This window comes from Pogona vitticeps, chromosome 3 (assembly GCF_051106095.1).
Source record: "Pogona vitticeps strain Pit_001003342236 chromosome 3, PviZW2.1, whole genome shotgun sequence".
Classification (NCBI taxonomy): Eukaryota; Metazoa; Chordata; class Lepidosauria; order Squamata; family Agamidae; genus Pogona; species Pogona vitticeps.
Window position 1 is genome coordinate 261,192,890 of NC_135785.1, and position 25,139 is coordinate 261,218,028.

The following is a 25,139-nucleotide window of genomic DNA, read 5'->3' on the forward strand; positions in this document are numbered from 1 at the left end:
TGAGAAAAGATTTCAGCACTAATTGTGCCAGGGTGAGTCCCTGTGACAGCTGCGAGTTTGTTGCTTAACTTTTAACAAGGAAATCTGATGCATCCACCCATCTCCTAGTCCTTTTGTGTGTGCTCTGTGTGCGTGGGCACACACATGCGTTCAGATAGAAAGGCACCTGTTTGACACAGACTTACAGTAACAATCTTTTGACCCAACTCCGGGAGGCAGTGGAAGACAGGAGGGCCTGGCGTGCTCTGGTCCATGGGGTCACGAAGAGTCGGACACGACTTAGCGACGAAACAACAAATGATAACAATCACGGGGCCGTCAAATCAGTTCTGCCTTATGGCAACCCTTTCCAGGGATTTTCCAGATCACCATTCCCTCCTTCTGGGGGCACCTCTGGCCACGTGCAGCCTGCCCATGGCTACACAGGGTGGCTCTACTTGCAAGAGGCCCAGTGGGGGAATCGAACTCTCCACCTCTGGTTCCGCAGCCAGAGACCTAACCCACTGAGCTATCTAGCCCGCTGTAATCATCATGTGCTATGAAGTCCATTCTGACTTACGGCGACCCTTTTCAGGGTTTTCCAGGTAGAGAATACTCCGAAGTGTATTACCACTCCCTTCCTCTAGGGGCGCCCTGGGACTGAGCAGCTTGCCCAAGGCCACCCAGGCTGGCTCTACTTGCAGGAGTAGGCACAGGGGGAGGAATCGAACTCTCAACCTCTGGCTCCACAGGCCTCCTTTCAGCTTAAGTCGTATCTACTACATGCGGCTCAGTGTTTGCTCCTGGAGTCCTTTCTCACACCCAAGGGTTAATGGAACCACCACTGCATAGCTTCAGCCACAGGCTCCCTGGAATGCAATATACGGTAGAGCTGATCCGTGCATTTATTTATTTATTTATTTTCCCTTCACGCTTGATCGCCTTCGTTCTGCATGTTATCCTGCAGCAAGAGCGATCAAGGTGAACACAAACAATATTTCGGCTGGTGGGAGAAAAAGGCAGCTCCATCCATCAGCTTTGGCTGATCCATGCGCACCTGTCTGCCATGTTTCTGGTCTTGCGGCTCACATTAAAGGACGTTCTGCATCTTTTGTTCTTGGGCTCTGACGTAGTTGTCATTTCTAGCTGTTAAGTCCATGGGGAGAAATTTGGCTTAGCTGAGGTACAATTCCCATTGCCCTTGAGTCACTGGCATTCAGAGAGAGAAAGCCTGAAACAAAAAGCCATTTCTATGGAAAGAACTTCGCAGTGGATGCTGTCCGGGGTGTGTGGGAGATTAATACGGGGCCTGCGGCAGCTCCGATGTGTGAAGGGATAAAAGTGTATTCAACACGGCTACTCACTCCCTAAGGCCTAATTGCATCATGAAAATTAGAAATCATATTCCCTGCCATTTCTGAGCTCACATCGCTTCAAGCTTTCCTTTCCGGGTGTCTACGAGCCAAAGGAAAAGTTTGTCTTTGGTTTGCGAAGACCTCCATCTCCATCAGATTCACGTTTAGGGGGGACAAAAGAGAAGAGGTGAGCGGTTAAGGTTGGACAGTAGCTTGTGGATGGGACTTGCAAGTGACGAACCAGGTCAGAAAACATACCGTGGCATTTTATGGCCCCTGTGTGCTACTTCTCCCATAATATTCGTGGGCAGCAAATCTTACATAACTTGATACAAGAGTGGGACCAGACGAGAATTCTGTTGGGATTTGACAACTGCAAGACAATCAAGACAAATACATCGAGAAGGATGGTCTTGATTTATTAAATTTATATCCCAGTTCCCATTCAAAAAAAGAAGCAGTCAAAATGACTAACAATAAGAAGCAGATAAATACATCAAGAACCTCGTTTTGTTAGCTGCCCAGAGTAGTGGCTCTCCCACTTAAGCAGGAGAAAAAACTAACTAACTAACTAACTAACTAACTAACCAACCAACCAACCAACCAACCAACCAACCAACCAACCAACCAACCAACCAACCAACCAACCAACCAACCAACCAACCAACCAACCAACCAACCAACCAACCAACCAACCAACCAACCAACCAACCAACCAACCAACCAACGTTAATATAACTATAATGTAATTACCATTCATTACTGGGGAAAAGGTTAATTTCAGGTAACTTGTTATCCACAAACAAATTACTTTGATGCTTTGGAAATGCTACACCCATAGAATCGAACACACTTATATGGTTCTTCAGTTGTCTTCTCTTCAACTTATTTATAGATAAAATTCTGATATGAAAACTTTGTGTCTCCCTAGATAACATTTCTATACACCCGTCTGTGTGCCAAGTACTGCATAAAAATTGTACAATTAATGCAGACAAAGCACTTTCGCCAAATTCTTCCCCACCCACCCCAGAGGAAAGAGAACACCAATAAATGTTCTTTGTACTGGATTGCAATGTACCTCGGAATCTCCCAACACACTAAAACATAAAAGTAATGCATTTATACATCTGGAAAGATCTTTAGAAAAACATTCAGCCAGTGCATTTTTGAATCCTAATTGCCTCATATAGAAAGAAAAAAAATCATAATACCATGTAGAGGGATTTTATAAAATGCAAAGGGGTTTTCTCTCAGCTAATATAAAGCATATATATACTTAAAAGCTCATTACCAAACAGGAAAAATCTTTTTAATGGATTGTGTCTGGATATTCTATTACTCACAGACTGTTTCCTGGACATTTTTGCCTTGGAAGCTAGCACAAAGGAATACATACTGTATATATGCATTTTTAAAAGTAAGATTTTGCCTTGGTTTCTTTACTGAAGAAATACCTGGAAGAGGAAAGGGAAGAAATTCTCATTGCAAATGCCAACAAAAACAGGGAAAATAAAGAAATAAAACAGAACTATGTTGCAGAGCTGATTTCTTAAGGAAGGTTTTTTCATCAAGATTTTGAATCTAGCAAAACACCCAAAGCAACTATATGACCAATAGGCAACCTCCCTCTCTCCAAACACTGCCAAGACTGCAAATCCCATTCTCCCCCTGCTATTTGCTATGGGTGATGGGAGTTGTAGTGCAGCAGTATCTGGGGAGTGGTGCATGCTTGCACTCCAAACAGCTCCCCCGTACACACTTTTTTTATTGTTTACATTCTGCATCTGTTCCTTCAACGCCACATCAGTTGAGAACCAGTGACACCAAGGAGCCGGGCTCTATCTGTGCGTTCTCAGAAGGATCTGACTCTGCCCTCCATAATGATCACCCTACAATACATCAAAGCAGGGCCATTCCAGTTGTCCTGTGAAGCCATCTGTGGTACTGTGGCCACATGTTTTGACACAGGTACATTATGCTGCATGCGTTTCAGCCAATGCTTTGTCTCCAGGAATGTGTTGGGTCAGATTTTTTTAAAGGGACTGTTTAATTCTTTTTAAACTGAACTTATCTAGTTGCTTCTCAAACACAGGAAATCTACCAGCTCATTGTTCTAAAGCACCTTGACTTTTTAAAATTTATTTAATTTGCTCTTGTGTGCTGCTTTTCCTCCTGGTGGCTCACAGATCATTGTTCATTTGATGGCAAATACCGACCATGTGCACCCTGATGCTCCCATCATGTTGGGAGAGAATAACAACACTGTGGAACAACACAGAATAACAACACTGCTGGGAGGGGTTGCCCATTCATCTGTTGTAGGCATATTTTATTATTTAAAGGGAACTTTTTGCATTTCATTTTGCAAAAATGTTAATTATTATAACTTTTAACTTGCAAAATGAAATGCAAAAAGTTCCTTTTAACTTAAAAAAGTTAAAAGGACCTTTTTGCATTTCATTTTGCCAGCGCCATTATTATCATTGGTATTGCTCAATTTGTGGAAGTCATTTGATGCATATAGAAAATTAGTATTTTCCAAGCATGCAAGTGATGACACAATCCATCTGTCATCACTTGCATGCTTGGAAAATACAAATACGGTATGTCTCTGGTGTTTCTCATGCTGTAAAAATTTTAAAAAGACAGAACTGAAGACTAATTTGTTCGCCAGTGAGAGAATGGGATGAAGCCTGTCCAAAAGCCCTTTAAAAGTAACTTCTGGGCATAACTAAATAACATTACTTCTTACACAAACAGATAGCTTTTCAACTACTTTTCCCATCTATGCTATTATTACAATGTCACTTCGTTACCTTATTATCACACAAGACAAAACGTTACTTGTAATGAGTTACTTCCAGGCTATTATTCGGCCTCATGTTTGTTTCACGTTACTGCTCTCCTGATATGGACGGCACGCGTCCACTTTTGATTGCTGCCTATGTGCATGCGCATTAGAATCTTTCAAGGTTGAACGTTTGTTCTTCAGCTCTACTGGCCATCTATTCCGAGCTGTGCAAACGCAGTTGTGCCAGAGCGGTGTATGGGAGCTAAGTTATAACGTTACCACTACATGGTGTACTATTTATAACACTTCCAATTAGCGATTGACTGCACTGAAAGCCACAGAATTAAAAGGCGCCTGCTTCTTGGGAGGAAAGCGATGACCAACCTAGACAGCATCTTAAAAAGCAGAGACATCACCTTGCCAACAACGGTCCACATAGTCAAAGCTATGGTTTTTCCTGTCGTGATGTATGGAAGTGAGAGCTGGACCATAAAGAAAGCTGACCGCCGAAGAATGGATGCTTTTGAATTGTGGTGCTGGAGGAGACTCTGGAGCATCCCCTGGACTGCAAGGAGAACAAACCAATCCATTCTGAAGGAAATCAACACTGGAATGGTCACTGGAAGGACAGATCCTGAAGCTGAGGCTCCAATCCTTTAGCCATCTCATGAGAAGACTCCCTGGAAAAGACCCTGATGTTGGGAAAGAGTGAAGGCAAGAGGAGAAGGGGACGACAAAGGGCAAGAGGGTTGGACAGGGTCACCGAAGCGACCAACATGACTTTGACCGAACTCCGGGAGGCAGTGGAAGGCAGGAGGGCCTGGCGTGCTCTGGTCCATGGGGTCACGAAGAGTCGGACACAACTTAACAACAAAAGCACCGAGAGAGACCAAGGCATGCAAGCTGCACACTTCCACGATGCAGGTCTTGGACTGAGCTTTTCATTAAAAAGGGGGGGGGGGGAGAGAAAAGAAACGACATTGGCTTGAGTAGCTGCCCCCAGACTATGGAATGCTCTCCCAAGTGAGATTCGTCTGATGTCCGCATTGATGACATTTCGGCGCCCGGTCAAAACCTTCCTGTTCCAGAAGGCTTTTAATTGAAATAACACCAATTGTGGGTCCTGATGGCAATTTTAGAGTATGGATTTTAATTGTATTTTAATCGTTTTATATGTTTTACTGTATTTTAATTGTTGTAAGCCACCCAGAGACCTTTGGGTAGAATGGGCGGCATATAAGTTAAATAAATAAATAAATAAATAAATAAATAAATAAAAATAATTAACTGGTTGGAAGTGTACAGGAGAGTGCTGTACAAAATGATGACATCTTATTTATTGCGCTGCAGTCTTGCAAAACGATTAGCCTTTAGAAGAACAAGAAAAACCCTCCAAGGCAATGACGAAGAACGACGCAAACCGTGCAGGGCAACTCCCTGGCATTGGAAAGCGGGGGCGATTCCAACGGATACCGGAGATCGTGAGCGCTGCTCCAGTCACTCTCGGCCTTCCCTTCCCTCTATATCCCGCCGCCCTGGAGGGAAAAGAAAGCGGAAAGGGGAGCGTCTGCGCCGGCGCGGCTATGGCGCAGGCGCGTTCCGGCGCGGGCGCGGCCCTCTCGATGGTGGTTGGCGGAGCGGCCGGGCCCGGGAGGCCGCGGTGCATGGTGGGAAGGAGGCGGTGGCGGCCAGTCCTCCTCCTCCTCCTCCTCCTCCTCCGCCGCTTCCCCTTCGGCTGCGCGCGGGGCGTTTGAAGGCGCGCCTGCCCTTCCCGACGATGCCGAATTTCTGCGCCGCCCCGAACTGCACCCGCAAGAGCACCCAGAGCGACTTGGCCTTCTTCCGGTTCCCGCGGGACCCAGCCCGGTCAGTGGGCGAGGAGGAGGAGGAGGGGGGTCGGTGGGGGGGGGGGAGTGGGGACGCGGGTTTTGCGGGTTCACTCTTTGCACGGCTCCAGAGCCACGTTCACACGAGACGCGGTTTGTGGGCGGGAGCGGGAGAGCCGCGTTCGCACGTGACGGGGCCGGCAAACCCGGGTTCACACGTGACGGGGCCGGCAAACCCAGGTTCACACGTGGCGTGGCCAGGAGACTCGGGTTCGCACGTGACGGGGCTGGCAAACCCAGGTTCGCACGTGACGGGGCCGGCAAACCCAGGTTCACACCTTAAGGGGCCGGCAGACCTGGGTTTGCAGGTGACGCGGCTGGCAACCCAGGTTCACATGTGAGGGGCTGGTAAATCCAAGTTCACACGGGACGGGGCCGACAAACCCAGGTTCGCACATGACACGGCCAGCAAACCCAGGTTCACACATGAAGCGGCGGGCAAACCCAGGTTCACACGGGACGAGGCCAGCAAACCCAGGTTCATGCCCGCATGTTCTGGGGGGCGTGCTCTTTTAAGCAACGGTTCGTACGTTACACATGTGTGTGTGCGCGCGCGCGCTGAATCGCCCTTCCCACGTTATGTGGCGGTGGGTCGGGCAAAACAGGTGCTTCCAGAGGACAACAGCCGCCACCGCTTGTCGTGTCAGGGGGATGTGAGGAAGCCCTGCGGTTTCTGCAGGTCTAGAAAGATGATGGTGGGGATGGTTGTAGGCAGAAATGGGAAGAATAACGGAGAAGAAGGAGGTTCGTGTGGAAGGAAGCAGGTCCTGCTAGGAAAGCTTGAAGGCGCCCCCCCTGGGGTGGGGGCTTCCTTTAGCCTTGAGGATGGATTGGTGGCGGAAGACATTCAGTCACCCTAAAAATAGATTAAAATGGGTTTATGCCGCCTTTCTCCTTTAAAAAGGACTCCGAAGTATTAAAAGACAGGAAATAAAGCTGCCAACAGTAAGTGAAAACCTTACAGCTGCTGTGCTGGAAAAGAGACTCTCGGGATCATCTAGTCGCGAGTCCAACCCATTGTCAGGAAGCGCAGTGGGGGAATCGAACTCCCAACCCTCTGGCTCTGCAGCCAGAGACCAAAACTACAGAGCTCTCCAGCAGCTTTTGGACATTTGTAAAGGTTCCCCTTGACATTTAGTCCAGTCGTGTCCGACTCGAGGGCGCGGTGCTCATCCCCGACTCCGAGCCGTAGAGCCAGCGTTTTGTCCGTAGACAGTTTCCGTGGTCACGTGGCCAGCGCGACTAGACACGGAACGCTGTGACCTTCCCACCGAGGTGGTCCCTGTTCATCAACGGCTAGGTTGGCAGGAGCTGGGACGAGCGACGGGAGCTCCCTCCGTTGCGTGGATTCGATCTCAAGACAGCTGGTCTTCTGACCTTGCAGCACAGAGGCTTCTGTGAGTTTAACCAGCAACGCCACCCACGTCCCTTTTTAGACGTTATCCCACACTTAAAAAAAGAGAAAGAAACAAAAGCAACACCAGAACACATTCATCGCAAGCAGTCAAGTACAAAGCACAGTAATAGGTTTTAGTGTTGCAGTGGATAGAGTGACATTAGGGTTCAGGTGACCTGGGTTTGAATTCCAGCTAAGTTGTACAGATTCTTTGGTTGTGTGTGGAACAGGCAAAGCCACTCATCAAATACCTTGCTGATATTATTAGGGTTGGCATGAGTTTTTTTCTCTCTCTTTGTGTGCGTCACTCTTCAGGTTTATTTTAATTAGTTTTCTATTTATTTAAAATACCTTTTACCCTTCCTTTCTCCTTACAAAAAGGATCCCCAGGTGCTTTGCATCAGTACAAACATAATATTAAAAGCTAAGAACCGTAACATTAATCACCTGTTTGAAAAGGATTAATAACAGTACATTAAATATATTAGGTAAAAGCTGAAACAGATTTAGAAGCCTCAGAATACAAACTTTCCCAGAGAGTTATTAAGGAAAAGCCTGCCTGAAGAGAAAGGCAGTCGTGATGGGGTCCAGTGGCAGGGAGTTCCAAAGTCTTGGAGCAGCAGCAGAGGAGAACCTCTCTTGTGTCCCCACCAGGCACAACTGGTGAAGGTAGTGGGATCTAGAAAAAGGCCTCCCCTGATAATTTTAATACTTGGCTAGGTTTTTAAAGGGAGATACGGTTATTGAGATATCTTGGACCCAAACCGTTTAGGGCTTTATTGGTTAAAACCAACACTGAGCCTCCATAACAGTACTGAGTCCCGATAACAATAATAGTAACAATAGTAATGGGCTGTCACGTGGGCACAAATTTACTGCCATCCTTCCAGGCTTTTAATCGTCTTAGAACTGCTGAGATGGAAGGGACCCTATGGATCATCGGCTCCAGCCCCCATCAAGGAGGCTCAGTAGGGGAATCGAACTCCCAACCCTCTGGCTCTGCACCCAGATGCCTAAACCACCGAATTATCCATCTTCTACGTAGGAAAGTCATTTCCCAGTCTTTTTCTGGTGACATTCTGGGACTACAGTGGTGCCTCGCTTGACAAGGATAATCCGTTCCAGCGAAATCGCTGTAGACCGAAATCTTCATCCAGCGAAATAAAAGAGCCCATTGAGATGCATTGAAAACCACTCAGTGTGTTCCAATGGGCTAAATACCTCAGCGTCCAGTGAAGATCCTCCATAGGGCGGTCATTTTTCGATGCCTGTGCAGCGAAAAATCCGTCCTAAAGCACAGCAGGGAGCCATTTTACACAGTGGGTGGCCATTTTGAAACCCGATGATCAACTGTTTTGATCGTCGTAATGCGAAGAATTGGTTCCCGAAGCAGGGGACCGATAGTCGGGAAGTGAATTTTGCCCATTAAAACATCGTTTTGCGATCGCAAAAGCGATCACAAAAAGCTCATCGTCAAGCAGTTTTGTCGTTTAGTGAGGTAATCGTTAAGCGATGCACCACTGTACTGTGCATCTTTCCCTAAGCAGCCACCTAAGCAGCAGGGTAGGTAAATTTGTCAACCACATGTAGTTTGAGTGATTGTGGTTTAACCCTGTTCCTGGGAGGCACATTGGGGATTTGAACCACCAGCCCCATAGCCAGGTGTTCCAACCCATTGAGATGTACCACTTTTGAGATATGATAGCACCTCTTTAAAACACAAGAAGTGCAATTGCATAGAAGAGGCCAGGACTTCGGTGGACTTTTTCATGGAAGATTTTAGTTAAACCTTAGAAAAAACATTTTGACATTCATTTCCAAAGAAGCAGGCAATTTATTAAAAGAGAAGCATTTTTGAAAAGGCTAAATATGGTGGTCTTTAAAGTCTCTCACTATTTTGCCTTCTTTGTTTCATTTCCTTTCCCCTCCTTGCATTTCACCTTAATTTCTGTCAGTCTTTTGATAGCAAGGGCTGGAATAAATAGTATGTATTTATTTCAGCTTTTTGTTTATATTTTGCATATAGCTTGAACAAATGGGGAAATAAAATGCACTCATCTGAACCCTTTGTTATTGGAAACCATTCTTTTCCATATTGTGCCAAAACACACAGAGACAAGAGATTTTGAATAGCTGGGCTCAGTCTTCAGTCCAAGAAATTAAATGGAAGTGAGACTTGAAGGGTAAAAATGAAAGACTTAGAAAAGGATATCTCACTGGAGATGAAGACCAAGATCATCCACACGCTTTTATTCCTAGTCACCAGGTATGAATGTGAAAGATGGACAGTAAAGAAAGCTGGACCAGAAAAAAAATGACTCATTTGAAGTGTCATTAGTGCCGGAAGGAGACCTTTGCAGATGCCCTGGACTGCGAGAAAGAAGGAACAGTAGATCCTAGATCAAATCAAGCCTTAACTCTCTCTGCAGGCAAAAGGGTTGAAACTGAGGTTCTCCTACTTTGGGCACCTCCTGAAAAGGCAGGATTCTCTGGAAAAGACAGTAAGGCTGAGAAAAGCTGAAAGCAGCAGGAAAAGAGGAAGACCCAATACGAGACACACTGACTCCCTGAAGGAAGCCACAAAGTTGAGCTTTCAAGAACTGAGCAAGACTGTTGAGGACAAGAGGACCTCATTCGTAGGATCGCCATAAGTCACAGATAACTTGATGGCACTTAGCAACAACTCTAGTTGCAACTTACAGCGTTGACAAGTCACAAGTAGGATAAGATACTGTAATTTAATTCCACAAAACATATGCAGGAGTTGACGGCGAGGGTTCGATTCCTGGCTCCCGATTAGTCCCAAATAAATCGCCAGCCTTTGAAATCGGAGTAACGTTGATTGTGTTATTGAACAAGAATCCAATGTCAGCAAACATGATCTAGCCCTTCTCCCTGCCAGACAACGGGTCTGGCAGGGGTTTCCACTCATCAACTTTGAACAGGTTTCTCTCTTGAACATTCCAGGGTCCCGGACAGTCCAGAGATGCACCCAGGTTTAATAATGGCCTGTTCTCCCCATCCAATGAGGGGATTGTGTCCTCGTTTCTGTTGTCCACCAGGCAAGCTCTTGGGTGGGATCGATCGTCTGCCAGGGTCATCCCATCGTCCCGTCCGTTGCATCTCCCGCATTCTCCATTCCAATCTCTCCCTCCGTTCTCTTTCCCTTTCTCCTCCCTCAATTTCCTTCTCCACTCTTCAGTCTCCCCTCCCTGGTACGATGGCTTGGGGGGGGGTTGCTTTCTTGTCTTCTCCTGGCATCCGCCTCCTCCTTGGGGAGCCTTAGCTTCTCCACCTTTCCAGTCCAGGGATCTTCTTTTGACATCCACTCCCACCCTGGTGGTAGCCCGCTTTCACCCCCTTTTTATATGTGCTAGTCCCGCTTCCACTTTCTTGGGCTCCATGATCACTGCAGATGGAGACAGCAGCCACGAAATTAAAAGACGTCTGCTTCTTGGGAGGAAAGCAATGACAAACCTCGACAGCATCTTAAAGAGCAGAGACATCACCTTGCCAACAAAGGTCCACATAATCAAAGCTATGGTTTTTCCAGTAGTGATGTATGAAAGTGAGAGCTGGACCATAAAGAAGGCTGACCGCCAAAGAATTGGTGCTTTTGGACTGTGGTGCTGGAGGAGACTCTTGAGAGTCCCCTAGACTGCAAGGAGAACAAACCTATCCGTTCTGAAGGAAATCAACCCTGAGTGCTCACTGGAAGGGACAGATCCTGAAGCTGAGGCTCCAATCCTTTGGCATTCTCATGAGAAGAGAAGACTCCCTGGAAAAGACCCTGATGTTGGGAAAGCGTGAAGGCAAGAGGAGAAGGGGACGACCAAAGATGAGATGGTTGGACGGTGTCATCGAAGCGGCCAACATGAATCTGACCCAACTCCGGGAGGCAATGGAAGACAGGAGGGCCTAGCGTGCTCTGGACAATGGGATCACGAAGAGTCGGACACGACTAAACGATGATGAGTCCTGCTTCCACTTCTACCCGCGCTTTTCGTTCCACTCCTTCCAAAACCGCCCCGGTCTCCTTGACTGTTAATTCTTTCAAATCCTCTTCTATCTTCCCCGGGTCTGGTCCAGACGGTCTTGTCTTCCTGGGTGGGGGAATTGGCGGGTTCTGGCTCGCTTTATCGACGGTAGGCGGGAGGGACAGCACTCCCGTGAGAGGAACCTTGCTCTCACCTCCAGTCTTCACATTGACTTACAAAATTCCCATTGATTCAACGTGCCTACGACAGTGTGATTTATTACATCAAGCAAAAGAATTTTGGCCAGTATGCTAGGTAACGAGATTTCAGCCACTATATGCTTTCACCATTTCATGTTTTAGTTTAAACTTTTTATCATTATTATTTCTTGCATTTAATGGAAGAGGTCTCCTGCTTCCTTCCTGCTGCTGCTATCTTGTTATCTTTCTCTTTAATTTTACTATAATTATGATAACAGCTCTCTGTCTCCATGTGCAAGTCACTGCATTTGAAATTCTGGCCCTATCTCTGTTGCTGTTTTTTTTTTAATATATCTCGCCTTTACTTTTTGCGTCTCGTCCACTGTTATCTGTTTCAAGACTACGTTTGTTATCTGCCAATTTTTTTTTAACTACAGGAGTATTTTTTTCACATTCTTCCCTGATGATTCCTTTACTTTCAATCCATAGTTCTTGTGCTTTGTGATCAGTTAGTTTTAGTAATGTAACTCTGTTCCTTATGGCTTATGCCATTCTTAAACTCTCCAAGAACATTATTTCAATTTTCTCCTGTTCCTAGGCAATTGTATTCTGTTCCTACGCTTATTTTACTATTATGCTTCAACCTTACTCTTAATTTTTTTTATATATTAGCTGCTCATCATTTATATTACAGTCTCCTCCAATAAACATCTTCTACTTCCAAATAGATAGTCTATTTTGTTTCTGTGTTGACTGGTGACACCTTCATGCACAGTTGTCTGTAGGCTGCCTGCAACAATTTCAATAGAGAAATTGTGGACATCAGAGAATTCTGTGAATTATTCTCCTGCTTCATTTCTACCCTGTTTCCCTGAAAATAAGCCCTAGTGTGATTTTTCAGGATGCTCGTCATATAAGCCCTACCCCAAAAATAAGCCCCAGTGAAGTGAAACCCCGCCCTCCACACTTATGCAGCAACAAGAAGAAGATGGTGTGACTGCCTTTGAATAAATGTAGATTGTTGTAGGTGAAATAAATAAAACATCCCCTGAAAATAAGCCCCAATGCACTTTTTGTAGCAAAAATTAATATAAAGACCTTGTCTTGTTTTCGGGGAAACACGGTAGCTCCTGGTTCAGCTTCTTGGACAATACTTGGTAGTTCTTCGTTTGTTTTGCAACTCAGTTACCCATGATTGTGGAGTGTAGTCAGTTTTCTCCTTGATACTTGTGTAAAAGCATTTTTTAATTTTTTTTCTTCTGTCACTGTGATTGGAACATAGACTTGATGGTTATGCTAATAGGTTTTCCAAGAAGTCTGATATTCTTCATGGAAACTTTACTGTACATTACAGCCCCCAAATGCATGCACTATGTCTCACCTTGCTTTTACAGTCATACTGATTCCACTGACTTTCCAGTGTAAAACACTTTATAATTATCTGATACAAAATGTCCTGCTTTAGTCGGTTCAGCCCAGATACTACAATAATTGTGATCTCACTTAATTTTGTTCCACACTTCTTCCTGCCTGTGTTCTGTTGGACTTTCCTTTTGCCTCTGTGCGCATTGGCGACTAGAATTTCCTTTTGGCGTTAGCCCAGTTGTGTCGTTCACAGAAGCGCAATCCCCATTTATCCTTGGCTCTTCTCCATTAGCCCAAGGGAAGGGCCTTCCTTCTCTGGAAATCTTAAAACATGGGGAGGCTTGTATGGGGAAATGGTTTTGGCTTTTCTCCTGGAATGTCAGAATCCATTTAAATATATTTTTCAAGAGACTCTTCGGTCATAAATTGCAGGTTGAGTTATTTGGGTAGAATTTCATCATGGTATAAAAATCTGCCTCTTGTTGATTTTGAAAAAAAAACACGTTGCCATAGTTCTTCCAGATAATAGACGATAATAGATAATACATAGTTGTCAGGCTTATATGCTGCTGATAAATGTGGTGGACAGACCTGATTTTTAGCTGATATCTTAGGGGACACTTAATACATTCATATTTATTAGACCCTTAATATATCTTATTGATGTGTAAGGCTTGTTATTTAAAGTTATGAAAACCTGGCAGTCTAGAAGTGACATCATAACTGTGACTTCATGATATGGCTATAGGATTTGAAAGGCTTAGTCCAGATATATACAGCTGTATAGGTTCTGATTTATTTCTAGTACCTAGCCATATTGATAATCTTCATTGCTTGATCCCTGACTTAGATCGTATAAATGTTCCTTTAGAGGGCTATTTAGTAGCCAGGAAACAATTAAGGTTTCACATCTGTGTCCTAGTTTTTAAGGACATCTTCCAGCCTCTGGGTTAAATATTCATCAGCATTAATAAAAAGAAGGAAGTTTTCTCTCTTGAGATAATATTCTTTTTCACTTTCTCGCAGGAGGCTGAACGATGATTTGAGACAATGAGTAATCATCAAATTAAAGTCATTTCACTCCGTAGGGTGAGGGTTTAATGATGTGTCTCTTTGTATCCTCTTCTTTTTTCTCTCTCTTTAAGGCTGCTGACTGTGAACGGTGGATCTAATTTCAGGCATTGACTTATAAGAAGTAATTTATTTGGCGATCTTAAGTCTTGAGTTCTTCTCCAGAATTTTTTATTTTATTTTACATAAAAGTGGCATTCTCAAAACGTGGATTTTTGGAGTGCATGAGATAAGATCTGATAGCCTTGCCATAGGTGTGGAAAGGGTATGCATCTCAGCCCAGATTGGGGGCATGAAATACTATTAGAAATCACCCCCTTGCTATCTGGCTTTCTGCCTGGGCCACTGACCTCACTGTGCCTCTGGCCTCAAGCAGAGATCTTGCAAATCTCAAGACCTGGGCAAATGCTGCTAAGTGCCCACCCACCCTGAATGATCGGAAAAACGTGGCAGAATTGTTCACATCCCCGGGAGCAAATGATCTCTCCCCCACCCCAGGGCTCAGTCGATCACTCCGAAAGATGATGGGTGTTCTGACATTGGGCTCCCAGCAATCATGTTCCCCCCCCCCAAGCACACATTTTGGGGGTGTTTGTTCTTAAAGCTTTTGACTAGCGGAGAATCTGTCTCTTGCAGATGCCAGCGGTGGGTAGAGAACTGCCGACGGGCCGACCTGGAAGATAAGACGCCGGACCAACTGAACAAGCATTACAGGCTGTGTGCGAAACATTTTGAGACCTCCATGATATGCAGAAGTGTAAGTGGGAGGAAGCATTCGTAATGATCTCTGTTGATTACAAAAAAAAAAAAAAAAAAAAAGAGGGGTGGGTGCTTCCTGTATCTCCTGCTTCCCAAATCTGTGGCACGCTGCTACATTCTGGTGCTACATCTTCCTAAGGGTTCATTTCCAAACCAAAGCAAGGCATGTAGACATGGGTATGCAGAAAACTGCACGTGGGGTCATTATTCATCTGCAGGAATAAGCCTATTTAAGGCCAATTTTAATCCTGCATATTCCCATCATGTGGTCTATGGTAGGAGGTGCAGGCTTGAAATTGACCTTAAACGTGCTGTTTTTGGGGGGAGGAGGGCTGATGGGAAACTGCTATCTTTTCCAACTTTACTATTATTCCATGTGAAATATGGAAGAGAATTCCTTAAAGCGAGCATCTTGTCAAATAAAGAGCTTTTCTGCAACTTGATTTATTGCCTGTAGGTAATTGCCTGGCTCTTCTATGACGGCATTTAAGCTCTCAGATTTTGCACTGAACCAGATTGTGTGGGTTGCAGCCCACTGCCTCTTCTTTGTGTGCCTAACCTGTTCGTTTCTGTGCTTTTAAGCCTCTCTAGGTTATTCAAATATGAAAATATGCAGGCGTAGATTGATGTTCTGGGAAACTACCATGGCATATACTGGAGGGAAGAGATGGTGGGGTCCTCCCATTGGAAATACTAGATTTCAATAAAGAGTTTTGCTTGATACTCTGCTGGGAGAAATTCTGTCTCTAAAACTGAATTGCATTCATGGCCTTCCTTGTTTTTAAAAAAATGCTTTAAAGAGCCAAGTGAATTAAGTTCCATGCACGCAGCAGAGGCAGCTGCCTTTCCATCGATACCATTTGCTTGACATTTTGATTTTATCTTAACGCTTTGAGTGCCCTGCGTAGCCCTCTGAGAAATCACTGGTGCAAGAAACATACATGCCACCTTAAAATAATGTCAGACCTTTGCTGAGTGATAAAACAACTCTCGAAGATGGCTGGGGGTAACTAGAGGAAGGACTGGACTGGAGAAAGTTGGTAGGGGAAAAAATCCAGTGGCTGTCCAGTAAGCTGGACATCAGGAGGTGTGTCCCTGTGCTTAGCCAAAGTAAAATGCTTGTGTGTGCCATTTTTCACATGATTGTCATTATCCACGTCTCTTGCTAATTCTCAGAATTAAATGTTTTTCCATGAGGAATCTGGTGGCAAGCAATGACCCTCGCTCGTCATCTTGAAATAGGAAAAAGAAGATTTGGGAGGAGCGAACAACTACTGTGGTCTTGATTTGTTGCTTGGGGTACTTCTCTTGTCCTCCACGGAAACCATTCATTGGATGATGTAGACTGGGGTTGGGCCAGGCTTGTGGGTCAAATTTGAGCCCCATCTCCCTCTGTGCACGAGGAGGAGCTTGAAAGTGGCTGTGTTCAGCCATTTTTTAAAAAGAGAGAAGAACATAAACAGGCAATGCCTGGGTGGGAACTTCTGGTTTTCATCTTCTTTTTCGTGTGCAAAAAGTCTTCGGGGATCACTCCCTCCAAAAGACACACAAAGTAGAAACTTCCAGGAACAACAAAAAAAATGTATTGTTCATGTCACAATAGCAATCATGGAAATACAGTGGTGCCTCGCATAACGATGTTAATTGGTTCCATTAAAAACATTGTTATGTGAAAACATCGTTAAGCGAAACACCATTTCCCATAGGAATGCATTGAAAACCGATTAATCCGTTCCAATAGGAGCCTATTCAATACATTTCACTGGTGAAAAAAAATCACCAAAAATTCAAAAAGACTTAGAACGAAGCCAAATTACTTTAATGAAGGTTTTATTAGGTGCACTAACAATTCCAAGCATTTTAAACATTTTTTAAACATTTTAGAATATTTTTAAAATAGCGAAAACAGGGCTGTCAAAAAAAACGTTAAGCGAAACAGGGGACCTAAAACTGTCATCGTTAATTTTTATTATTTATTTATTTATTTATTTATTTTATATCCCGCCTATCTAGTCAATAGACCACTCTAGGCGGCTCACAACAGGGGTACAACAATAACTAAAAACGAATTTACAAAGAAGAAAACTTTCAACCATGAAATTATAAACTAAGAAAAAGAAAAAAGGAAAATCAGGATTAGCTAAGGGGGGGTGGGGGGGGAAGGCCTGCCGAAACATCATTGTCTTTAATTGCTTTTTAAAAATACCCAGCGAGGGGGCCTCGCGAATGTCTGGGGGAAGGTTGTTCCAGAGGCGAGGAGCCACCGCCGAGAAGGCCCGATTTCTTGTCTTCTCCTTCCGGGCCTCCCTCGGCGTTAGGCTCCTCAACCTCACCTCCTGGCTCGCGCGAGTGACACGGGTAGAACTTGGTGGTAGAAGGCAAGGTTCCAAACATCGTTATGCGAAAATCCCCCATAGGAAACATCGTTAGGTGAGGCGGCAAAATTTCCAGCAAAGGCCATCGTTATGCAAATTTATCGTTGAGTGAGGCACTCGTTAAGCGAGGCACCACTGCAACGGTGTTGGTCGTAATCCCGGTTACAATTAGGATCATTAGGAGCCTTTCACTTTTTAATTGGGAATCTGTTGAGGGCATTAGAGCTGTGTGGACAACGGCACCCTGGCTACCTATAAGATCGCCCCGTTGGTCTGCAGCAGCAGGCGTGTCCAAGGGGAGGCTCAGAAGGAGGAAAACAAGGAGCCGTGGCTTCTTGGTGGTCACCTCCTCCGCTCTGCTCTTTACTGTAATTGACTTAAATTCCAGTTTAGTAGCAAACTTGACCCACTGCAATGAACGTCACAGTTGTGCAGATGTGAAGCATTATTGAATGGTGGCGTTTGAGGGCTTATTGTGATTTATGTAAAGGAGTGCCTTATTTGGGGCCCACCCAGTGACATCCATTGTGTGGCAGCAAAGCAGACTCCACCAAGAACTGGATCTGCCTATACCGTACACGTGGATCCATTGGGGAATCGTCCCGTTTCTCTTGAACCCCTGTAGGCTTACAACTGTTGCTTAGAACACTTGCCCGAGAGCCAGACCCTTGTTGAAATGTTCTTTCTGCCCGCCGTCTGTAGCTTATTTTGTGCCCAGCAGGCTTCACCTCATGGACTACGTGTTCTCCTGTAACTTGGGCCCTTCCCTGTGCAGAGCAATCGTAATTCCGATTTAACTTCTCGTGCTTTGCTTGGACAGATAAAGAGTTCTGTAAAAGAAAAAAAAACCCAAGCTGAGATCTAAAGGGGAAGATTAATGCTGTGCTGTCTTGGTAGTTTGCCATTTGCCCAAGTTCAAGTGCAAGATTATAAGTTAGTCTCCAAAATTCTCCTCTGGCACCCCCACCCGTTCCTTGCCTCTTAGGTTTGCTTCTCCCCACTTAAAGAAACCTGCTGACCAAGGATGGAGAGAACACGCAACGGAGAACTTTCCTTTTCTTTTCCAGAGCCCGTACAGGACCGTTTTACGAGACAACGCGGTGCCAACGATCTTTGACCTCACGAGCCATTTGAACAACCCTCACAGCAGGCACAGGAAAAGGATTAAAGAGCTGGTAGGTCTGATTTGGATTGAGATACTACACTGAAGCAACTGCAGATTGAGTCCCAAGCTACCGCTAATGATAAAAGTGCTCATACTCAGAAGGTATGATGTTGTGCAATACCAGGACAAACCCTCTTCCTGTATGAAACTCAACATTCTCTCCCACAGCAGTTTCACAGCATCCAGATGTATTGTATCTACGTTTTGCTTCTTCCTCAGTCAAGAACCACTGTAGGTTTAATTTAGGGTCAACGAAACAGATTGTTGATTGGCCCCTTATAAAAGAGTAGAGAAATCTTCGATCCTGGAATTTTATGAAGGACGTAATGGTAGGTACTTTAGGTGTTCAAGCCTTCCACGGGTCTCCTCAGTCATTAATTACAGAGGTTCCACAAATCTTTGGTTTGGCTTAGTAGCCTGTTCTTACAATCACCACTGAACCCTCCTGTGGCCTTCCTTGGGCATTTGGCCAAAGTATGTATAATTTGGGCTAGTTTGACCTCTAAGGGAATACAAGAAGCGTATCAGTTTCTTGTTTCTCCAAAGCTTTGGAGATGTTGAGGATGGACAAGTTTGGATCTTTTGCCCAGCACAGTGGACACTCCCATCTTCTCCTCTTGGTTTCTCTGTCTTCTTTCTCTGGACACCTGAAGTGCAAGGAGGGTGTTTTTCTATTCAGGTTGCAGGAGAAGGGTAAAATGAATGCAGGAGTAGGTGACACCTTCGTTAGATTACAACAAAACAAAACAAAAGCAAGCTTTCACTAATGATTCATCTTCTTCAGGCTGTGCACCACGTTCTTGTGGGTAGTTCCAAAATTATATGCTTTTATTAAAGTCTCACGGCCATTGTGGGTGGCAAGTTTGTTTCTTAGATGGATAAAATACAGTCTGCAAAGTTGGGGGGAGGGGGAAAGGGTGTGGTTTCCAACCCCTTCTCAGCCAGTAATTTGGAATTTATCATTCAACCCTTTTGACCAAAGGCCTGCCAAGCACTTTGTATCCTCTTAATCTTCCCCTTCCACCTTCTTTTTGAAGCTCAGAGAAAGGTAGTTATGAGGGGGTGTTAAGAATCGTGGTCCCCATGAGATTCCCTGTTACTGATTTTGATGTCCACCCAAATTAGGGAGTAGGCAGTCTGTTTTGCTTGACCTAATATTACTGGGTTCCTAACAGTTCAGAGCATTCTGGATTAGGTGGTGTTTTCAGAAAGGCAAGGCCTGACATAGCCAGGGGAGAAGACCTACTGCTAGCAGAAACCATACCTCTTTCTTTTAGGGTCTGGCTCATCATCCTCAGCCATGTGCTTCCAGGCTGTCTGAAGGCTTAATCTTGGCGCAGCTGACTAGAAGCTAGGGTTCAAAAGACTTGCGTTCATAATTTTAGTCCTTTTGTTTTGGAGACTTATGGTTTATGTCTTGTTTTTTCTGTTCTTTCTTTCTTTCCCCAGAGTGAAGAAGAAATAAGAATGCTGAAGCAGCAAAAAAGTAAGTGGCCAGGGTCTTGCAGAGATGGCTAGCTTCTCACTAGAGAGGTCTTTCTTTTATTCCTCCCTTTCTGAAAGCGCCTAATACTGGGTCGGGTGGGACGGAGAATAATGGGTAAGATACTAGGAAGAAGGGCTTTTACTACTCCTGGATTATGAACGCTGAGCAGGGTCCAGCCAAGTGCTCTTGATTTCAGGAGGAGAGGTTAGCGTGTGTGTTAAGGCTCTCTGTTTCAGACTGTGAAAAAGAGCATTTGAAAGAGTCAGAGGTCCATCTGGGACTTTAGTTGGAATCGGTGTCCAGGTCTTGTGAGATCAAGCCTTCCAAGCACTGTATGTTGTGCACATCAAGGAAGCCATCTGTTTTGCATAGAAAGACTATACTTTCGTCTAAAATCTTTAGACTAAAAATTGAGGGTCGTCTTATACACGGAAGTAAGCTGAGGAGAGAACAAAAACAAGTGGAGGGGAAAGCAGGGATCAAAGCGATCCTGCAGCTCTTTGATCCTTTCCCCCCTGCACTTGCTAAGCCCCACTTAGATTTCTTAATTTTGGATTAGAAAAGTGGGAGGTGTCTTATACATGGGGGGGGTCTTATACACTGAAAAATACGGTATATAGGGAAGCCATCACCATTTCTCCTAGTTGCATCAGCTTAAGGTAGCTTCCTTCCAGAGCATTGTTCATGTAAACTCAGACTAGGGCAGGAGAGGAGGTGCTAACCTAAGCCAAACTACTTTCTGGTAAGGTTTCCCACCTCCCTGCCTTCCAGCCAGCCCCTTCAAAGAGGGTCATCTTTAGTCTTCAGAGTGTTGAGGAACGAGTGAAGATTTCAACTCGGCTCTTAGAAGCCCCATCGAGATAAAAAGTGCAGGTACAGGGGAGTCCAGCAGACTGTGCGAGCGATAATTGCGCTTTTCATTATCTGTGAAGGGGCGGGCTTCGAACCAATTCCCCGTGGATACGGGGGTCCAACTGTACACCTGTTTGTGCCAAATGTTATCAGTTACCAAAATGGTTTGGGGCCATCAGTATTCTTAACAGCAGTGTGTTGGTACTCCTGTCCTTAAATGGGCTTTTCCATGCTTTTCCTCCTAGTCGACGAAGCTTTCGAACAGGAGAAAATGAACCCAGAATCGGTGGACAACGACCTCCCGAATCCAGCCTCCGAGGAAGGTGGAGACGAGCCGGCGGACGACGAGGTCCCTTTGACGCAAGAGGAGAGGGAAAACAAAGACTACCTGAAATCTTTATTTGAAATTTTAATCCTGATGGGGAAACAGAACATTCCTTTGGACGGCCACAGGGCCGACGAGCTTCCTGAAGGCATCTTCACGCCGGACAACTTCCAGTCTCTCCTGGAATTCAGGATCAATTCCGGAGACGAGGTTTTGCGGAAGCGGTTTGAGACCATGGCCGTGAACCTGGCGTATTGCTCGAAGGCGCAGCAGAAGCAGATGCTGGAGATCTGCGAAACCTGCGTGCGGGAAGAGACCCTCCGGGAAGTCCGGGATTCCCACTTCTTCTCCATCGTCACGGAGGAATTGGTGGATCTCGCGGGCGAGGAACATTTGCCGGTGCTGGTGAGGTTCGTGGATGAGTGTCACAACCTTAGAGAAGATTTCGTCGGGTTCTTACCCTACGAAGGAGACCCGGAAGTCCTGGCTGTGAAGTTTCATACCACCATCACTGAAAAATGGGGCTTGAACATGGAGTATTGCCGAGGCCAGGCCTACGTCGTCTCCAGCGGCTTTGCTTCCAAAATGAAGACGGTGGCCACCAGGATCTTAGAAAAATATCCACAAGCGGTGTATACGTTGTCGGCTTCCTGTGCCTTAAATATATGGCTCGCTAAATCCATTCCGGTTCTGGGCGTCTCTTTAGCTCTCGGGACCATTGAGGAAGTTTGCTCGTTCTTCCAGCACTCCCCCCAGTTGCTGTCAGATCTGGATAGTGTCATCTCTCTTCTCTTCCAGAACAGCGAGGAGAAGGGGAAGGAGTTGAAAGAAATCGTCCGCTCCCAGTGGACGTCCCGGCATGATACTTTTGAGATTGCAGCGGACCTCCTCCAGGCCTTCGTGTTATGCCTGGACAGCATCAACGACACCTCGGTGAGGTGGAGCAGCTCCGTGGCTGGCCAGGCCTACATACTTTCCACCGTGCTGGCGAGTTTCGACTTCGTCGTCACTGTGGTGATCATCAAGAACATCCTCTCCTTCACGCGGGCCTTTGGGAAGAACCTCCAGGGCCAAACGTCGGACGTCTTCTTCGCCGCCAGCAGCTTAACGGCCGTGTTGCATTCCTTGAACGAGGTGATGGACAACATCGAGGTCTACCACGAGTTCTGGTTCGAGGAGGCCACGAACCTGGCCATGAAGCTGGACCTCCCCGTGAAACTCCCTGGGAAATTTTGCCGAGCCCAGCAAGGGAACACGGACTCCGAAATAACGCCGGAAAACTATTACAAGGAAGCCCTTAGCATCCCCACCGTGGAGCACATCATTCAGGAACTGAAAGACATATTCTCGGAGCAGCACGTGAGAGCGTTGAAGTGCTTGTCTTTAGTGCCCTCGGTCATGGGGCAGCTGAAATTTAATACCTCCGAGGAGCATCACGCCGATATGTACAAAAACGACCTCACCAACCCCGACACCCTTTCGGCCGAACTTCATTGCTGGCGAATCAAGTGGAAGCACCGGGGGAAGGACATTGAGCTCCCCACCACCATTTACGAGACGCTTCATTTGCCCGACATCAAGTTTTTCCCCAACGTCTACGCCTTGCTTAAGGTGCTGTGCATCCTTCCTGTGATGAAGGTGGAGAACGAGAAGTTTGAGGTCGGCCGACGGCGCTTGAAGGCCTACCTGAAGAACACGTTGACCGAGCAGAGGTCAAGCAACCTGGCCTTGCTCAACATCAACTTTGATATCAAGCATGACTTGGATTTAATGGTGGACACCTACATCAAACTCTACCCGGAGAAAGCCGAGTATCCGGACGACTTCCCTCCTTCTAATACTTCCGAAGCGACGGAAGGGACTTAGCAGAATGGAGAGGGAAGAGCAAACAGACACTTCTCCGTTCTGGGTCCTTTGCTTTTCCTTTTTAAAAAAAGGGTGAGGTGCTCCAAACTTAGAGGCATAATTAATCGGTGCAAACATTCTTCCGTTACAGGCCTGTGTCTTTCAACGGGGCATGAGCTGTTGACCCCCCCCCCAGCTCAGTTTTCTTAAATCGGATCAGTTCCGATTTATTTTTTTCTCTCTCTCTCCTTCCTATCATCTCATCCAATGAAATAAAAAATTGATTTTGTCCCTTTGAGAAGATGAAATCAACTGTGGCCACCAATTTTTGTCGGCACTGCCCTATCTGTGCTCCACAACCGGCAAAGACTTATTTTTTGAAAGGTAGCAGGAAAACAAAACACAACTGGTTGATTGTTTCTGCTTTCTGATTATAATGTTCTCTCATGCAGGAAAACTTTTGTAAACCTTACGGATTTATGTGAATGACTGGAATTATTTTGAAGGTTGACCTAAGCCGTGCACTGAGTTGTATATTTGTCGGTCAGGAGCCAAGCTTGAAAAAGTTAACATTTTTCGACTATAATTCTCAGAACCCTACCAGGGTGGATTTGATTTAAACCAAGTTGATTTAAATCACAATTTAAATCAGGATTTAAGTTTTTTTAAAAAAAATCATTTTTAGAACGATTTAAATTTAAAAAATATTATTTAAATGAATTTGATTTTTTTTAATAAAATAAAATAAAATAAAAACCATTGATTTTTATCCACCCTGACCTAATGCTGGCTGGAAGTCCCTGAGATTTGTAATCCCAAAAGGTCATTTTTGTTATTTTGAGTGCTGTGTTCAGCTGCTTCCTTGGCCTAGAATTAATTAAGTTCATGTCTGAATGGAGAAACTTATATGGGATATTTCAGAAAGCTCACATGGCTTTGGCAAAGGGAAGTGTTTGTCAATATATAGTCATCTTCATTTCAGCTTCCTTGAGCCGGGCTTTCTGTTTTATCTTTTGTTGGATTGCACCCTGGTAGCCGTTTTAAAAGTCTCATGTTTTTATGAATGGATGAGTGCTTTCAGAAATTAAGCTATCTTGTTTATATATAAAAAAAGCCTATACTCCAGGAGCGTCTATAACTATGTTCAGTCAGACCTGTATGTACGTTTGTACTGCCCTGTCTGCAGGGTAGGAATTGAACTGTAAACCTAATGTCAGAAGAGCAAATGAGAGAGATGGTGTGTTTGTTTCTTTTTTTGTCAAAGTCATATGGAGATTTTTCTGCTGATATTTTTGGGCAAAAAAAGGAAAAAAAGGAAACATTTTTGTATAGTTTATTTACATGCAGAATAAAATGTGAATTTGCTGTCTTGATAGTATCAATATTCGCTATAAAACAGCTTTGAGTGTGGGAATAGATGGGCGAACTGCACGGGCCACTTGCAAGGGTCCTTGAAAAAAAGTTTGTAAAGCTATGTTGGCAGGTTTCTAAGCCTGTTCTGGCAGGGCTTCTACTGCTGGCCCTCGAAACCTTCCTGCACTCAAAATATGCCACCCCACTGGAAAGTTGATGATGCAGCCATTTTTGTCCACTCTGCTGAAGACCTCCAACAATGCATGATTCATTTTAACAAGGCCTGCCAAGACTTTGGACTAACAATCAGCCTGAAGAAAACACAAGTTATGGGCCAGGGTGTGGACTCACCTCCCTCTATTACTATCTCCACGCAAGAATTGGAGGTTGTTCATGAATTTGTGTACCTTGGCTCAACCATCTCTGACACCCTCTCTCTAGATATTGAGCTGGATAAACGCATTGGCAAAGCAGCTACCATGTTCTCTAGACTCACAAAGAGAGTAGGGCTTAATAAGAAGCTGACGGCAAATAGACCAAGATCCAGGTCTATAGAGCCTGTGTCCTGAGCACGCTCCTGTCTTGCAGTGAGTCCTGGACCCTTTGTGCACGGCAGGAGAGGAAGCTGAACATTGTTCATGTGTGTTGTATCCAACATATTTTTGGTATCACCTGGCAGGACAAAGTTCCAAACAGAGTAGTCCTAGAATGAGCTGGAATTTTTAGCATGTTTACATTACTGAAACAGTGACATCTACATTGGCTCGGGCATGTCGTGAGAATGGCTGATGGTCGGATTCCAAAAGATCTCCTGTATGGAGAATTAGTGCAGGAAAATCGCTCCTGAGGGAGACCACAGCTGCGATACAAGGAGATCTGCAAGCGGGGTCTGAAGGCCTTAGGAATGGACCTCAACAGATGGGAAACCTCTGAGCATTCAGCCTGGAGGCAGGCGG

At 45.2% G+C, this 25,139-nt stretch overlaps 1 protein-coding gene and 1 long non-coding RNA gene across 2 annotated transcripts; both read left to right on the forward strand.

The window, feature by feature from the left end:
* Window positions 1–5,710: 5,710 nt before the first annotated feature.
* THAP12 (THAP domain containing 12) lies at window positions 5,711–24,195 on the forward strand. The gene is made up of 5 exons (XM_072993459.2): window positions 5,711–5,994; window positions 14,660–14,780; window positions 18,225–18,332; window positions 19,772–19,808; window positions 20,906–24,195. The coding sequence occupies exons 1-5, from the start codon at window positions 5,906–5,908 to the stop codon at window positions 22,849–22,851; spliced, it is 2,301 nt and encodes a 766-aa protein (XP_072849560.2). The 5' UTR covers window positions 5,711–5,905; the 3' UTR covers window positions 22,852–24,195.
* Window positions 6,045–14,341, forward strand: LOC144588103 (uncharacterized). The gene is made up of 2 exons (XR_013543448.1): window positions 6,045–6,254; window positions 6,344–14,341. It is a non-coding gene; the product is annotated as an uncharacterized LOC144588103 (long non-coding RNA).
* Window positions 24,196–25,139: the final 944 nt, after the last annotated feature.

Excerpts from the sequence above, each read along its gene's own strand:
- THAP12 (XM_072993459.2), top strand. The coding sequence starts at position 5,906 with ATGCCGAATTTCTGCGCCGCCCCGAACTGCACCCGCAAGAGCACCCAG. Across the intron at positions 18,333-19,771 it reads GGAAAAGGATTAAAGAGCTG|AGTGAAGAAGAAATAAGAAT; the intron begins GTAGGTCTGATT and ends TTCTTTCCCCAG. Across the intron at positions 19,809-20,905 it reads AATGCTGAAGCAGCAAAAAA|TCGACGAAGCTTTCGAACAG; the intron begins GTAAGTGGCCAG and ends TTTTCCTCCTAG.